The following is a 17,433-nucleotide window of genomic DNA, read 5'->3' as shown; positions in this document are numbered from 1 at the left end:
AGTGAGCAAGTGAGTTTAGTTTTATGCCGCACTCAGCAATATTCCAGCTATATGACGGCGTTCTGTAAATAATAGAATCTGGACCAGACAATCCAGTGATCAACAGCATGAGCATCGATCTGCGCCATTGGGAACCGATGACATGTGTCAACCAAGTCAGCGAGCATGACCACCTGATCCCATTAGTCGCCTCTTACGACAAGCATGGGTTACTGAAGATCAATTTAACTCAGACCTTCACGGGTCGAACTCAATCAGAATCGAGATTTCCTAACATCAAGTGCACCAGGTTTCTGTGGAGACTAACCCCGTTCCTGTTGTGTTAAGGTATGTTCTCGTGGATGATGCTTGCCACACAACAAGTCTTCTGTTACGCTGACTGGCCACGACGGATGTTCAGAAAGGTGCCTCCATCACTAAGAGTACTCTCCCCTGATGACGAAGACATTCAAACCAGCAGCCATTGTCTATACAACAAGGAGGATGTCAAACCGGAGAAGGTCAGTATGATCCACTAATAAAATTGGAACTGAGAGAAACATTCGTGACTTAAAGCCTTCCATGGCTCCAGTATAGTGCGCGAGGAATAAATATTTAACATCATATCATCACCATTGAGTTGCTCTGTGGAACACGACAGCATGAAGGTTTTACTGCCGCCAGTTGTTTTATGAATGAAAGCTACTCAAACATTATTGACATTAATGATTCATATTCTATTGACTCTATCCAAATAGACAATGGGGCTTGTCTGTGCACATGGACTAAAAAGGCCACATGAAAGTGTGTTGTTACACTTCAACAAAAAGTATTCATGAACATACACTCTTCCTGTGGGTTAGGGGTGGTGGGATAGCCAAGTAGTTAGAGTGTTTGATCATCACACCGAAGACTCAGGTTCAATTTCCCACATGGGTACAATGTGTGAAGCCCATTTAGGTGACCCTGCTGTTATATTGCTGGAATATTGCTAAAAGTGGTGTAAAATTAAACTCGCACAATCACTATGAATCACAAAGTCTTTATTATATATGATGTGACGTTTCGATATAGATCCTTATACTGTTGTCAAGCAAGTTTTGGTCCAGTTAAATTCAAGGTCTGTGTTCTGATTATTGTAAAACACAGTTTTAGCCATGTATGAGACATATTTACCTCAAAACCTTTCAAACATATTCGGATAAATTCTACCACATCCACTGATTGCGCTATGGCTATCAAAGGTCTAGGTAGCAGAATGGAGATTGGGTAGATTAAATGGCTGTTGAGTATGAATAGTACTTGAAAAATATAGTGCTAAGAGAGAACATCTCTAACCATAACCTAGTTTGTTTTTGTTTTTGGGGGTTTTTTGTTTTTTTTCGATTATTAAATGTTTTTGGTTTTTTGGGGTTTTTTGGGTTTTTTATTCCAGCAAATCAGGTTACAAGCAGGGGTGAAATCATTGACAATGGAAACAATTGAGTAGCGAATGAGCAACAGTTCTGATTTCAAACAATCAATCAGCCATAACCTAGTTGATGCTGAGCAGTTGTACCATGATATTTTGAGGATTCGGCTTGGAATAGGTGCCAGCAACCTGTGCATGTCTTAAGATGTGTTTGGTCTAGCTCAGTGACTCTGCTCTTGAAACCAATCACTGGAATATTTACAGTCTGCTGCCATATTGGTGCAATATTGCTGGTGTAGCAGTAAACAGTACACAAAGTAAATGGGGTTTGTGCTCATATTGTTGACCTTAAAACAACACTTGTTCGCTTACATCTAAATTTGTCTAAAGCAGTGACAATTCTACATTATCATTGTTAGAGGTTCTTCATTTATGTTGCTGCACAGGAGTCTGGAGTGGGTTCAAGAAAGTCGCCCTCAAGTGTGTTTGTGCTTGGAGCTGCCTCTCCAACCAAACCATCTCTGTACCACAAGACATCCAGCATCTTCACTCTGTGCATCATTTTAAGCCAGCTCTTCCTGCCTTACTCCCACAGTCTCACCAAGGTAGGTGGTCTACTAGTCCCACAGTCCCACCAAGGTAGGTGGTCTACTACTCGAATAGTCTCACCAAGGTAGATGGGACACTACTCCCACAGTCCGACCAAGGTAGATGGTCCACTACTCGAATAGTCTCACTAAGGTAGATGGTCCGCTACTCCCACAGTCTCACCAAGGTAGGTGGGCCGTGGTCTACTACTCCCACAGTCCAACCAAGGTAGATGGTCCACTACTTGAATAGTCTCACCAAGGTAGATGGGCCACTACTCCCACAGTCTCACCAAGGTAGGTGGTCTGCTGCCTCCACAGTCTCACCAAGGTAGGTGGGCCGTGGTCTACTACTCCCACAGTCTCACCAAGATAGCTGGTCCACTACTGGAATAGTCTAACCAAGGTAGATGGGCCACTACTCGGATAGTCTCACCAAGGTAGATGGGCCACTACTCGGATAGTCTCACCAAGGTAGATGGGCCACTACTTGAATAGTCTCACCAAGGTAGATGGGACACTAGTCCCACAGTCCGACCAAGGTAGATGGTCCACTACTCAAATAGTCTCACCAAGGTAGATAGGCCACTACTCCCACAGTCTCACCGAGATAGCTGGTCCACTACTGGAATAGTCTCACCAAGGTAGGTGGTCCACTGCCTCCAGAGTCTCGCCAAGGTAAGTGGTCCACTACTCCCACAGTCTCGCCAAGGTAAGTGGTCCTCTACTCCCACAGTCTCACCAAGGTAGGTGGTCCACTACTCCCCGTCTCTCCAAGATAGCTGGGCCACTGCCTCCAGAGTCTCGCCAAGGTAAGTGGTCCACTACTCCCACAGTCTCGCCAAGGTAGGTGGTCCACTACTCCCCGTCTCACCAAGATAGCTGGGCCACTACTCCCACAGTCTCACCAAGGTAGGTGGTCCACTACTCCCACAGTCTCACCAAGGTAAGTGGTCCACTTCTCACACAGTCTCACCAAGATAGCTGGTCCAGGATAGGTGGTTCACTACTCTCAGTCTCACCTAGATAGGTAGTTCACTATTTTGTCTCACCAAGGGAGGACCCTACCATCAGTCTTACCGAGGCAGCTGATCAGCTGCTGTCTCACAATCACTATCTGTATGTCTGATGAATTTAATCAATCACAGTCTTTAAATTAACAGATTGTAAAGCCTTTTATTCTTGTATTTTATTATGTGTAACAGGACATCTTTACACAAGAGTCCCTTTTGAATTTCTCGAATGTAGACAATGCTGTATGATATGATACGAGCTATGTTAGTTGTTGACTATGGTTGTCTATCACAGGGCTACAACAACTGGACGAACGGCCTGTACGGCTACTCCTGGGACATGATGATCCACTCATGGTCCGTGCAGCATGTCCGCATCACCTACGTCAATCGGGACACTGGGGAGCAGGGCTATCTCAACCCTAATGTGAGTGTACAGCAGTGTGTGAAGAGGGAATAGAACTGCCACATACATCACAGTCATTTGTGTGTCATTTTATCTTCTTATCCGTTTAGAAGTACTTGATTACGGGCTGTGTGATATTTCTTGTTCTTTGTCCAGGCATTTTCTGGTTCTCGTCGCTGGAGTTCCCATGCGGACATGTTAAAGCAGTACTCCCAGTGTATTGCCAGTCACCTGCAACTCTACAACATCACCAACATCGCCCTGCACTTCGACATCTGGAAGTCCATCAATGACCGATTTCAACAGAGGTTAGAAGCATTTCCTACACCTTTAGTCATTCATTAGCTGTCTGTTGGTGAGGTGAGGTGAAGCAGGCTTTAGTGTCACCAGAAGATTATAGCACTACATCACGATGTCCTGTCTGCTTGTACTAGTCTAATGTCGATGTTATGGTGCTGGCACTATGAGTCATGTACCCAAGTTTAACATAGATACTCCTGTCAGATACAGTTTGAGACAATGAGCCCTTGTTTTATCTCTTTATACAGTATATAGGCTGTCAGTAATATGTGATCGTGTTTTTTGTCAGAATGTTTGATCCTCGGGAGGACATACTGGCAGCCAACTGGAACCCCTTCCAGGCAACGGCATGGACGATGCCTCTGTTGATAGACCTATCTGACTGGCGGGGAAAGCTGGCGGAGATACAATCGTCACTACACAACTCCACCAACCACACAGACGTTGTCTTTGTAGCAGACTTCCCAGGTACACAGCGTCAACTGTAGGGTTCATGTTTATGAAGACATTGCATACATCAAGTCATTAAGATGCAGACTATTGTTGTGGAATGTCCACTTGTGAAGAAATTCTGAAGTGATGTCGTGTTTATCACTTTGGTGTAACTATGAGCATGGGTATAATGCTGCGACTCCAAGAAACATAATGATGTCTGACTGATCTTGGATCAAACCCATGATCATTGGTTTCTGTTCAAATTGTAACTGATGTATGTGTGGGTGCAGGTCTCTTTCTGGAGAACTACGTACAGGAAGATCTGGGGAACACGTCCATTACAGTGCTGAAGGGCAGGGTGGTTGTGGAGTTGGTGGAGGACCGAGTCAACTATACGCTGATGGAGGGAGAGACCATGCAGGTGAGTACGGGGTTCCACCAAGCAGGGCTTACCGTATATTACCGTAGATAAGCCGAATTTTGAGGGGGAAAAAAAGTAGTCTCTAGAAGGGGGTCGTCTTATCTATGAGATATAATTTCTTGAAAGTATTTTTCAGGTCGTCAGTGCCCGGGCAGGACGATCTTACAGGTTAGCGGTACAGCAGTGGATGTTTACGACGATTACAGACACTTTCTTATACATGATAAATAAAATACATATAAAAGTATACATTTTGTTGTTATTTCAAAAAATATTTTGCCCTTAGTCATTATTAAGTTTCGTGATGCTACCTATTTACACATAATAAATCCACAAACAAGAAGTGATAATCCTGCCCGGTTAGCCATTTGCAAAATACATATTAAAGTATACATTTTGTTGTTAATTCAAATATTTTGCCCTTAGTCATTATTAAGTTTCGCACCTACCTATTTACACACAAAAATCCACAAAACAAGAAGTTATAATCCTGTCCGGTCGCCATTTGCAAAATGACATGTTGCCAATGCGATCAGCTGATCGTTGATTGCATTCACTTTCTTATAAATGAGCAATAAAATACATATTAAAGTATACAGATTTCGTTCTTTCAAAATATTTGGTCCTTAATCATTATCAAATTTAGGTACCTACCTATTTACACACAATTAATCCACAAAAAAAGAAGTTATGATCGTGTTCTGACATGTCCAAGTGCGATCAGCTGTTTCCTGTGACGTCACATACGGTGAAGAGGGTGATTGCTTCCTGTTGATTTGTCATGCCACACAAGCGATACACAAGTGATAATAATGGGCCCGATTGCTATTGTTTTGTTGTTTGCACAAACACTTTCAAGGAATGGGAGATTGTCGGAGTAGGGGCTTAATTCCTTTGTTTACCACAAAACAAACATACAGTAATAAGCGTGTGAAACCTGCGAATAAATGATGTATGCTCATTGTGTTTACACAGTATGAATGGATTAACGTATTGTTGCGGCGGTAATGTTTGATGAATAAATGATGTATGTTCAGTGTGTTTTATAGTTTATACAGTATACACGGTAGTGTTGACATGTATGACGGATGGGACTAAACTGAAACCAATGATAGTGTTCAAAAGGAAAACCATGCCCAAGGACAGATTCCCGACCGGGGTTATTGTGGCCGTACACCCAAAGGGGTGGATGGATGAGGCGTTGATTAACAGATGGATCAAGGATGTGTGGTGTACAAGACCAGGTAGCCTCCTAGGATGCAAGTCGCTCCTGGTATGGGACATGTTCCGGGCCCATTTGTGCGCGTCCGTGAAGAAGAGATTAATAGACAATAAGACACACCAGGCCGTTATACCTGGCTGCAGTCCCTTTACAGCCACTTGGCGTCTCACTCAACAAGCCCTTTAAGATGAACATCCGGAAGAAGTGGGCTGAATGGATGGTTGATGGAGATCACACATTTACAAAATCAAATGCCATGAGGGAGCCTCTCCCTGAAGTTGTTAAATGGGTAAAGGAATCGTTGGATGAGATTCCAAAGGACATGGTTGAAAAATCATTCCTCAAGTGTGGAATCTCGAATCGCGATGGATGGATCACAGGGCGAGGCCCTATTTGAAGAATTCATCACCAATGATACCAGAGCTGAAGAAGATGACGTCCTATCATGTGAACATTTAGAAGACTATTACGACGACGACACGGATGAATTGGCATGGCAGGCACTGGCCGGAGAAGACAGTGACACCGAGTTTGAGGGATTCACAGCGGACGATATATAAATGACTGTGAATGTTTAATGAATGTACTTATTGTGTAATATAGTGTTTACAAATCATCACATTATTCATTCTGTATTATTGTGTAATATAGTGTTTACAAATTAATTTCATCACATTTTCATTCTGTATTATTGTGTAATATAGTGTTTTGAATGAAAAAATGACTTCAGTTTTATTTACCCGGGAGCGTTTTCTCATGGGTTCATATTTCTACATGCACCGACTTCACAAAATGGCGTCTTGTTGTTGATGCATACAAACAGTGATCGTTGGGATTATAAGAAAGAAAACAAACCACGGCTTTCTACTATAATGGGCAGTGTGAACTTTATTAGATACTATATTCACCAAACATACTTACGTTTTCCATCCAACTGCCAGATGTCTCGTGGTGTGAGCTGGCCATAGCGTGGGGTTAGGCTTGTGTATGTTTTACAGTGAGCGTTGGGATTATAAGAAAGAAAACAAACACGGGTTTCCTGAATAATGGTCAGTATAATCTTTATTACCCGGTAGATACTATTTTCACCAAACATACTTACGTTTTACATCCAGAACATCCAGATGTTACATCCATTACTATCAGGTGTCTAGTGGTGTGAGTTGGGCCGCGACTCATCGCGGGGGGTCGGCTTATGTACGAAACATACCATTTTGACACTCATTTCAAGGGTCAAGCTAGGGGGTCGGCTTATCTATGGGATCGGCTTATCTACGGTAATATACGGTACCCTTGATTATCTTGTCTCGACTAATACAGTTAGTCATAAAAACAAAGCTGTAAATTATATCCCTTCACTATTGCATTGTACATTCACAGTGCTTTTTATTATCAGCAAATTATAACTTTAACTATTTATAATGTGTCATGTTTTTAATGTGTTTTTATTTTATTTATTTATTTTTATTTACTTATTTATTTATTTTATTTATTTATTTTTTTTTTTATTTATTTTTTTTTTTTTTTTGAGAGGGAGGAGAGCATATCTGGATAGTGTGCGGCATGGCTTGTACAAACCATGGTACAAGGATGTATTTTATTTACCTGTGCAGTTAGTTTGGAATTCTACAGACAAGTGACACTTCCAGAGTGCTGGAATGGGTGAGACTGTGGGAGTAGTGTTAAGCTGTGTGGAAGTTTAGCACAACAGTTGCCCAAACTGAGAGGATCTGCTGTCAGCACCTGTAGTTCTCATGGTGGTTGTTAAACCACTGCATCCATCTTTCAGAAAAAGCTGTGATGGCAACATCATATAAACACGGGGACTATAGTATGTTCAGCCAATTTACTGGCATAGAAATACAACATGCACCAGCTTTGATTGCCTGGTAAGACTGGTGTAATAAGTGATTGACTTCTTTGATTGGCATTCTAGAAGTTGTTGAGGAGATTTTTATGGATATACAACTTGTTTATTCCATATAGGTGACGCTTCAACATAGATTTTATTGGCATCGACAACAACATTAGAATCCTTGTTGAAACATCACCAATACAGAGTAAAGAAGTTGCATATCCATAAAAATTGTCCTCATTCTTAATTAGAGATTGGTGAATGTGTAGATTCAGCTTGGGTTAACTATGTGATGTTTAGTGGTGTTCCGATGATTGAAAAAAATAAAAAATCGATCGAAAGAAGGATTGAAAATGATTATCGATTGTAAAAAAAATACTTTTGATTAATCAGAATTTTGTTGTTTTTGTATAACACCCTTAAATTAAGTATACTAACCATTTAGTTTGATGAATATTCACGAACAAACATGCGCTCAACAGCGTAAAACTATGCGCATTGTAAAATTTTTTTGTTTATTTACAATTCCAGTGTCTTACTTGCATGCGTGCATTTCATTGCATGACAGTATTAGTTATAGAAAAAAACATTAATTAGAAAAAAACTTGGGAAAAACCCTTAAAATTGGTGATTACATTAAAAATTTATACATTTCAATTATAATCGATAATCATTCACCACAAGTCCTCTGATAATCAATAGAGGATTTGGTTTCCGATTCCCAACACTAGTGATGTTGCAGGTTCCTCCGGGAGAGTTCCACAATGTGTACACAGTCTCAACAACGTCCTCCTGCTACATGTACATCTACGTCAACACCACAGAAGTGGAGTTCCTGGAGAACCTCACCAAGTATGAGAACGCAATCACCAGCACGGAACACAATGATTCAGGTAGGTGGCCAGCTTAAGACTGTCAGTATCCTGGCTGTATATTTGCAACCTATTCATGTCCCCTGGCAGTGTACTTGCAACTTCACAATGTCACCTGACTGTTTGTGCTTGCAGACAGCCAGGCCAACATAACACTGACCAGGTTCCAGCAAGACCCCATGCTGGACCAGTACAAGGAGGCTCTTGCAGCCAAGAAAGCAGAGGAATCAAGGAAAAAGAAGACTTCCATAGAAAGAATAAAACAGTTCCTGGTTAAAAAATATAATCTTTTTATGAGGAGGTAAGACATGATTTTATCAGTTTTCAAGAAGCATTAGAACAAGTATATTCATATTACAAATGAGTGAGTGAGTGAGTTTTTATTTAACGTCACATCGGCAATATTTCAGCCATATTGTGACGAGAACATATTTGATTTTGAATGGAATATATATATATTATAAAAACCTGTCGACGAAGGACAGTAAAACAACTAGAATATCATAATTAGAATTAAAACTAGCGTGGAAAGTTTAAAACTAATAGCACTGTTGGGACAGTACAATATAAAAACAGGCTAGAGATCGCCAACAACAGAAGGTAGATCACCATACTAGGGATCATGGGGACTTACAGTACCTTTGCTACCTGCATGGACCCTAGCTGGATTTACAACATCCCTTCAGCTGCTGGCAATTGTAGGAAAATTTAGCCGGAAAGTTAAAAGAACAAAAATACTGCGATTAAAATGTGGTAAATTTACATCTTACTTTGAAAGTTTAGGGACTTACGTACCCACTCAGGAGGACAATGATTTTACAATACTTTAACCCCCTTTGAGGGTACAGCCACTAACAATCTAAGTTACTCATCTAAACTACCAATAATAAAATACATATCTATTTACAAACTATTCATCAAAATTTATCTAGCACTTCTATTTCTTTTAAAAATTCAATGATTAAATGATAATTAACACTCAAAAGATCCTTCACTGTTTTGACTATTACAAATGAACTAATGTCTTTGTCATACTCTTTTCCAGTTTTCGATTCACTTGGGGAGCAGTGAAAAGCATTGTTACGAACAAATCCTTTGATGAATTTCTTAATGAAACATACGTTTGGGAGACAGAAAATTTAATCAATGCCTCCGAGCTGGATCTGTCACCATGACAACAAGGGCCCAAGTTTCCATGAGCTGATTGTGATAACATGTGAGAATGTGTGGACAGATGTCGTGTAGCTTTAGTCTGTGAACTCATAACAGCTGGTTTCATTAAGGCTGTCTTCAGAGGAGGGTTGCCTCTGAAATAAGACTACGGTGCCTGATATTAGGGATGTCTGTTCATAACAAATATAAAGAAATGATGGAACAGGAAACCGTTCCAAACACTCTTGCTTCAGTTATCACAAGTTTAAAAGGAGCTGTTGAAGGGTTCTATAAATTCATTGATAGTTTTGAGAAAGGAAAATGCATAGTGCTAAAAGGGAAGACACTGACTCCCTGGCACCGTCGCATAAGTTGAAACACTGTCGTGACAAGCATTTGTTAACATAATGTGGTGTAATATTACCTCTTGCTTGAGTCAAGACAAGAACATAATGAGTGATTTGTACCTGTCTTCAAAACAAGATGAAAAATTAACTGTTTTGACTCAATAAGTTGTGGAACCTTCGGATGATATGTCTCTTCTCCAAATGTCTCTTCAAGATGTGCAAGAATCATAATTCCAAAATGGCTGCTTAGTGACATGGAAGAGTGAAAGCTCAAGCATTGACATCATTAACTTGTGAAGAATCTTCCACTGTTTCATCAGCCAATCAACGGTCATATGAGAATCTTCCACTGTTTCATCAGCCAATCAATGGCCATCGAAGAATCTTCCACTATTTAAAATCAGCCAATCAACAGTCACATGAGAATCTTACACTGTTTATTCGGCCAATCAATGGTCATAGGACAATCTTCCACTGTTTATTCAGCCATTCAAATTTATAATCACATTTAGCTGGCTGTAGAGCATTCAATCAAATGTATAAATTGACTGTAGATATATAGTCCCAGGAAGTAGAATGTCATTTTCATAAGAAACACCATAGTGAAAGGTGTATTTAGGAAACCTTCACTAATCACTCAGTTAAGCAAAGTGATGGAATTTTCATTTTTAACATGAACACCATTTGTCTAACATCTCCCTACTGGCAAACAAAGATAAGTTGAGCACCGACCTGACAATTGACCCGTATTAGCATGTATGAGTGCCGCCCACTGGCACTTGCCATTGTTAGCGAAGGGGCCCCAGGTTGTCCGCAATGAAGTGTAGTGTGACTTGCTACACCGACGTGAGAGTCTTATGAGCCATGCAATACACATGCACTAGCCTACATCTGCTCTACCTTTCACAAACCAAATGGGTTTGCTCATTGTAGTGCACCGCCTACTTCTCGTAAACGCGTTCTCTGCGCCGGTCCAACTTATCCTTGTTTGCCAGTAACATATTGCAGCATGGGTTTTTTTCCATGTCGCAAGGAGGGTGTATATTGATTTGACAACCAATGTTAAGACTTGAGGTTATTGTTAGAGGACATTGTAATATATTTTCTACAGTTGTTTATAAATGAGTAAACAAAATTCCATTCACTACAGTTTGTTTTCTCTACAAGTCATTCCAAGGGAGCTGTTTTACTGATCCTGTAGTATCTGGCCAGGTAAAACGTTATTTGTCAATCCAGATACTTTATTTTAGACATGTTAGTTCCGTTTGTATTGAAAAATTCATAAATGTTACACTTCTGTTCCAATTTCCTACATTTATGTTTAATCTTTGAGTGTGTTATTTTGTTGTGCAAGTCATTATCCCATATGTATATCTTACGCTTCAGGCCATATTGTTTTGTAGTGGGAAGGGAGTTACAAATTTTAATTTGAAAATAAATGAAAATGCACAAAATGCAATGTACCAAATGTGCAAATATTACTATATACTGTTTGACAAATATTTGTTTTAATAGTCCTATAAAGATTTCATGAACTATTTTTATTGTCAAAGAGTTTCTGTATGCAGTTCAAAACCCCTTGTCTTGTATTTTCTTTCCGAATTGTCAATTTTGTGTTCGTTGGATCTATGAACCAAGCAAAAATGAAGTTTGGCCTTTCACAATTGAACAAAAGTACATTACAGTAACATACCAAATCACAAATTGCCCAAAGTCTATAATACAGACTGTTTTGTCTTTTACTCAGTTTTGCTCAATTTAATACTCACTCAGCATTGATAATTGTTAAATACAATGTTAAATCATTCATTCCATTAAGCACAAAATATTGCAGTAATTTGCTCATTTTATTAGACAAATGTATACATAGAAACTATTAAATGTTGCGTTTTAACACTATTGTGACGTGTGTGAGTTGACTGGATCAGTATCAGAGGAAGGGCCTTAGATGTATCATGATGTACCATAAGCATACCACAGAGGCATGTATAGTAGAGGTCTCCTTCAACACTTCTAGGGGAGTGGTACAGAGTAACCACTTGATTGAGTAACCAGAAGGTGTGCTTATGTTTCAGTTTGTGAATCCTGTAGTAAGTCAAGGTGCTATAACGAAGGCCATGTACTACACTGATGGTCATGTTAAGCTGACATTGTTGTCATGTTCAATATTTTGTATACAGCTGCAGAAAGGATGAAATAAAGGTTGTGAGAATTGTTCCTTTGTGTTGACTTTGTGAACTTGTGGTGCAGGACACCTGTGATGAGTTTGATTAACACCACTTGAACTGTATTCCAGTTATATCACGGCATGTAAGCGTTATGTGGGAACACAGCCAAACATGTTTACCACCGTGGTGAAACCCTCAAGGATTGTTATGATGTTGATAAACGCCACTTGAACTGTATTCCAGTTATATCACGGCATGTCAGCGTTATGTGGGAACACAGCCAAACATGTTTACCACCGTGGTGAAACCCTCAAGGATTGTTATGATGTTGATAAACGCCACTTGAACTGTATTCCAGTTATATCACGGCATGTCAGCGTTATGTGGGAACACAGCCAAACATGTTTACCACCGTGGTGAAACCCTCAAGGATTGTTATGATGTTGATAAACGCCACTTGAACTGTATTCCAGTTATATCACGGCATGTTAGCGTTATGTGGGAACACAGCCAAACATGTTTACCGCCGTGGTGAAACCCTCAAGGATTGTTATGATGTTGATAAACGCCACTTGAACTGTATACCAGTTATATCACGGCATGTCAGCGTTATGTGGGAACACAGCCAAACATGTTTACCACCGTGGTGAAACCCTCAAGGATTGTTATGATGTTGATAAACGCCACTTGAACTGTATTCCAGTTATATCCGCGGCATGTCAGCGTTATGTGGGAACACAGCCAAACATGTTTACCACCGTGGTGAAACCCTCAAAGATTGTTATGATGTTGATAAACACCACTTGAACTGTATTCCAGTTATATCACGGCATGTCAGCGTTATGTGGGAACACAGCCAAACATGTTTACCACCGTGGTGAAACCCTCAAGGATTGTTATGATGTTGATAAACACCACTTGAACTGTATTCCAGTTATATCACGGCATGTCAGCGTTATGTGGGAACACAGCCAAACATGTTTACCACCGTGGTGAAACCCTCAAGGTTTGTTATGATGTTGAAACATAATCAGGTTTCTGTTCCTAAGGGACACAACTCTGCACAGCAAATAGCACCACCTTAGACAACTAGACCATCCCCCTACTGACATGAGGCAGTGGCAGCGTAAGATTACGCTCATAGATGTGTAATAACTAGGTATGACAAAGTTTGGTGGAGCTAATAGTCATTTACTTGAGTCTCCTTTTAAGATATTGTATGGAAACATTACAACTATGATATATGTATCATATTTCTATCCAGTATATAGTTACACAAGTAATGGTCATACCACTTGCAGGGCTCCAGATAACTTTTGGGGGTGTGAGTGTACTTACACATCATATTGCAAGTGGAGGTGTACTGAGAATTTTGAAGGAGTACTGACATGTTTTTGTGTGAGCGAGTTGATGTGATTTGTCTGGACGATTCATCGATCACTATTTCCAACCATGTGTTTGTATTTGAAGATGCGTGAGAAATAACTGAGCGACTGTGTGATGCGCGAAATGTCAGGTCCGACTGGATATAAATAGGAACAGTGTAGTTTTTAGCCAATCGAAAATAGTGACGCATATCGTTGCATGGCAACGCAAGGGATTCCTACTGTCGGGGTTTCCAACTGTGTCAAATCGTGTTTTGCAAAAGAAACTTAACAACAAGTATTTATCCAAAATAGATTTCCATTTGCAAGATAAGAACGGAAATTAAATGTTAGACGTACAAAGGTATTTATGTGCATACACGATACGCTTGAAATCTTATATGATGTCGTACTTAATTGATTTTGAGGCGTACATTACGCCTGTACGCCCCTTATCTGTAGCCCTGACTTGACTCTGATGTGTTTATCCTTACCAACAGAACTCTGACCTGCAGCTACCATATCATGGCTGATATGTTAACATTTGTATTATGTGCATAGTTGTGTCCTAAGTGTGTCAAAATCCTATGGTCATGGATTCTAATTCCTTTCCAACCCTAATAATGATTCTTCCTTTGTCAATGGCATTATACTCATGCTCATTTGTTTCACAAAATAGTAACAAACAGGGTCCCGTTCCTCAAAGCGATCGTAGCGCTACGACAGTCGTAAGTCTATGTTAAAGTATTGGAGTTACGATCACCTTAGCGCTACGATCGCTTTCAGGAATGGGGCCCTGGACTACAATGTTTGCTGACACCCTGATGGTGTTAAACAACATTGGAAACAAAGTCTCTCACCCATCTCACTCTTGGATGTCTTGCATAACCTCAACGAGGGCCACAGTGGCACACATTCATTCCAAGACATGGCATGACTCACTGATCCACATTATCAAATACAAAGTCACAGTTTAAAAATAAATTCATTTTAATGAAGCAAATAACGAAACCTTATACAAATGACAATATTCATCAGTTGCTGTAGACATTGTGATGGTAGTCTCTCTGACTAGATATGTATGGCATGAGGATTGATTGGTAAGTTCTGAGCATCACACAAAGAATTGTCCAACAGTGAAATCATGTAGTGTCCACAACAAACGTCATATCCACAAAAACTTAAGTCAACTGAGCGAATTTTTTCGCTGTGATGTCAGTAACATAAAAACAGCTCAGTGACCTTTGGAAAATGTTTAAGACAAGAACCTGCATTGATCAAGTAGTTACAGAAAAAGGGCTTAATATCAAAATTCATCTCTGAAGATAAAGGGGATGGGATTTAAGCTTCAAGCTTGAGATTAAGCCTGGCAGGAACAGCTTTGAACCTCATCATTAATGGCCTCAATCCATCATATAGTTATGGACAACCAACAAATAACTCGGCACCATATGTCTGGTTCAGTAGGCATTTCCAGATCGGAACCTATTTCAAATATACAAAGATGACATCACGGCAGCTGTGGAGAACAGACAAAGTAGAACAGTGAGTCAGTAAGGTTTTACGCCGCTTTTAGCAATATCAAGGTGGGGGACACCAGAAATGAGCTTCACATATTGTACCCATGTGGTGAATCGAACCCAGGTCTAAACGTGATGAGCAGACACTTTAACCATTAGGCTATCCCCCCGCCCACAAAGAAGACGACGACAGCTTTCACACACCTGGTAAGAGATGCTCCAGTATCACATGTGTTTCAATGTTGAAGGGGGTTTACCTTGAAATATCATTTCAATGTCTTCAGTTTATCTTTTGATGTGAAGCTCAGAACTTAAAACATCAGCCCTCGTGCATGACCTACATACACCATACTAACATGTATGTATATTTATTCACAGAGCACCCTTCAACACTGGGGTTGCAAACTGAATTTTCCAAAATATGGAACTGATAAGTATCTCTGTAGTTGGTTTTGTTGATTGTTGTTTGACGCTGCGCTTGGCAGTATTCCAACTATATGGCAACGGTCTGTAAATAATCAAGTCTGGACCAGACAATCCAGTGCTCTGCATCATGCACATCGATCTACGTAATTGAGAACCGATGACATGTAAACCAAGTCAGCGAGCCTGACCACCCGATGTTGTTAGTTGCCTCTTACGACAATCATGGGTTACTGAAGACCAGTCTATACTTAACATACGCAGAGAGACTGATCAAGTGTAACATGTAACATAATAAATGGCTTGGCTGAGCGGTTTTTGTTTTATGCTCCCCAGATTTTCAGCCAGTTAATAATTAAGTTTCATCCAAGCAAGTTATCAAAGACATAGCAATCAATCTCCTTGTCATGGCACACAAAAAGATTTGTGTTCTAAAACAATATCAAACTATTGAAATACTGAGTGTTATATTTATTGTTTTTGGATTAGAATTGCCAAAGTAACTGTTCACATAAAAATCACCATTTTATCATAAACAAAATATATTTATAATGAACATGAGTGTCTCTTGAACATAAGCCCCCATGAAAGACTTCTCGTCTTTCAACATTACATGATGGTAGGAGGATTGTAAAACCCCAAAAATCAAACAAAACAAATCCTTCAAGGATGTACTGAAAACAAATCTTTAAATAAATCATCTGTTCACAAATGTACAATTAAAGGGACTTAAAAATTGATTCGTAAAAAGTAAGTCATTTACTCCTCAATCTCTATGTCAGCAAATTGCTGAACAAACAGGAGGAATGAAAAAAATGTTTCTTAAATAATGTACAAATTATAAGCAATATTTATAAGTTGCTGTCAAACCGTTCCAGATGATAGTGCTGATCAACACATTTGTGGTAAACTACAGTTCAAAGGAACACAAAGGGACAACAAATTTTAGTTCAATATAACCCTAGTTTGCTGTACACCTTTTGCCTACATCAAGTGGCCAGGATCAATTCCATCAGTTGGGTAGAAGTGTGCCTGGTATGTATCGTACTGTATTAGTTTGATCCGTTACTCCAGCACTCTCACAACAGACCTATTGAGAGAGTGAGTGAGTTTAGTTTTACACCACACTCAGCAATATTCCAGCTATATAGCGGCGGTCTGTAAAAAGTCTGGACCAGACAATCCAGTGATCAACAGCATGAGCATCAATCTACGCATTTGGGAAACAATGTGTCAACCAAGTCAGCATGCCTGACCACCCAATCCCGTTAGTCGCCTCTTTCGACAAGCATAGGTTACTGAAGATCAGTTCTAACCCGGATCTTCACGGGTCCAACAGACCTATGGTTGTGACATGGTTGTGACATGGTTGTGACATGGTCGTGACATGGGCTAGATGAGGAAATCATAATGGACATGAAGAGACAAAGTCAAAACTGATATTTCTGAGGAAGACAAGAACTGAAAGGCGATACTTTCATGATGATGAGTCTATATCCTTGTCTACTGATTAAAACTGTTTTACTGTGAGATAGAGAGAATCATCTCTGAACCAATCTAGCATCACTACATCAACTGTCGCTCAGGGCACAAACAATATCAAGAGAAAGCTATCTTTTGCCTTTGTAGTCTCAATAAATACTTCACTTCAAATGAAAAAAAATGGTTGCTGACAATCAGTTGAGGCATAGAAAACAAAGAGATGTCACTTTTCGCCAGAATTACAATTATAACAGCAATTAGGATGATGGTTTAAACATTGAGTTCAAGGTACCTTTAGAAACCTCATTCAAACTTACTACGGCTGCAAATTGCTTTTGGTCCAGTCCCATAATTCCCTCATGGGCAAAAAACACCAACACAATTATTGACAATAACAGAATCTTAACTCAGAATGAATATACTGCAAAAGATTGCTTCACTTTGGCCACATTTGTTTCACATTGATCAGAATGGAA

General features: G+C 39.9%; 1 protein-coding gene across 1 annotated transcript in view; it reads left to right on the top strand.

Moving 5' to 3' along the window:
• Window positions 1-10,826, top strand: part of LOC124278444 (vitamin K-dependent gamma-carboxylase-like) — an 81,822-nt gene extending 70,996 nt beyond the window's left edge. Inside the window, exons 8-16 of the mRNA XM_046714147.1 lie at window positions 328-500; window positions 1,837-1,995; window positions 3,286-3,417; window positions 3,553-3,704; window positions 3,986-4,164; window positions 4,422-4,552; window positions 8,372-8,522; window positions 8,637-8,802; window positions 9,547-10,826. Of these exons, the coding sequence (XP_046570103.1) occupies window positions 328-500; window positions 1,837-1,995; window positions 3,286-3,417; window positions 3,553-3,704; window positions 3,986-4,164; window positions 4,422-4,552; window positions 8,372-8,522; window positions 8,637-8,802; window positions 9,547-9,676 (1,373 nt within the window). The 3' untranslated portion in view covers window positions 9,677-10,826. The remainder of the gene's footprint in view (window positions 1-327; window positions 501-1,836; window positions 1,996-3,285; window positions 3,418-3,552; window positions 3,705-3,985; window positions 4,165-4,421; window positions 4,553-8,371; window positions 8,523-8,636; window positions 8,803-9,546) is intronic.
• Window positions 10,827-17,433: the final 6,607 nt, after the last annotated feature.

This window comes from Haliotis rubra, unplaced genomic scaffold, assembly GCF_003918875.1.
Source record: "Haliotis rubra isolate DU_JTF1 unplaced genomic scaffold, ASM391887v1 Scf237, whole genome shotgun sequence".
NCBI classification, from domain to species: Eukaryota; Metazoa; Mollusca; class Gastropoda; order Lepetellida; family Haliotidae; genus Haliotis; species Haliotis rubra.
Note: the sequence above shows the minus strand (reverse complement) of the source record. Positions and strands in the feature narration are given on the sequence as shown.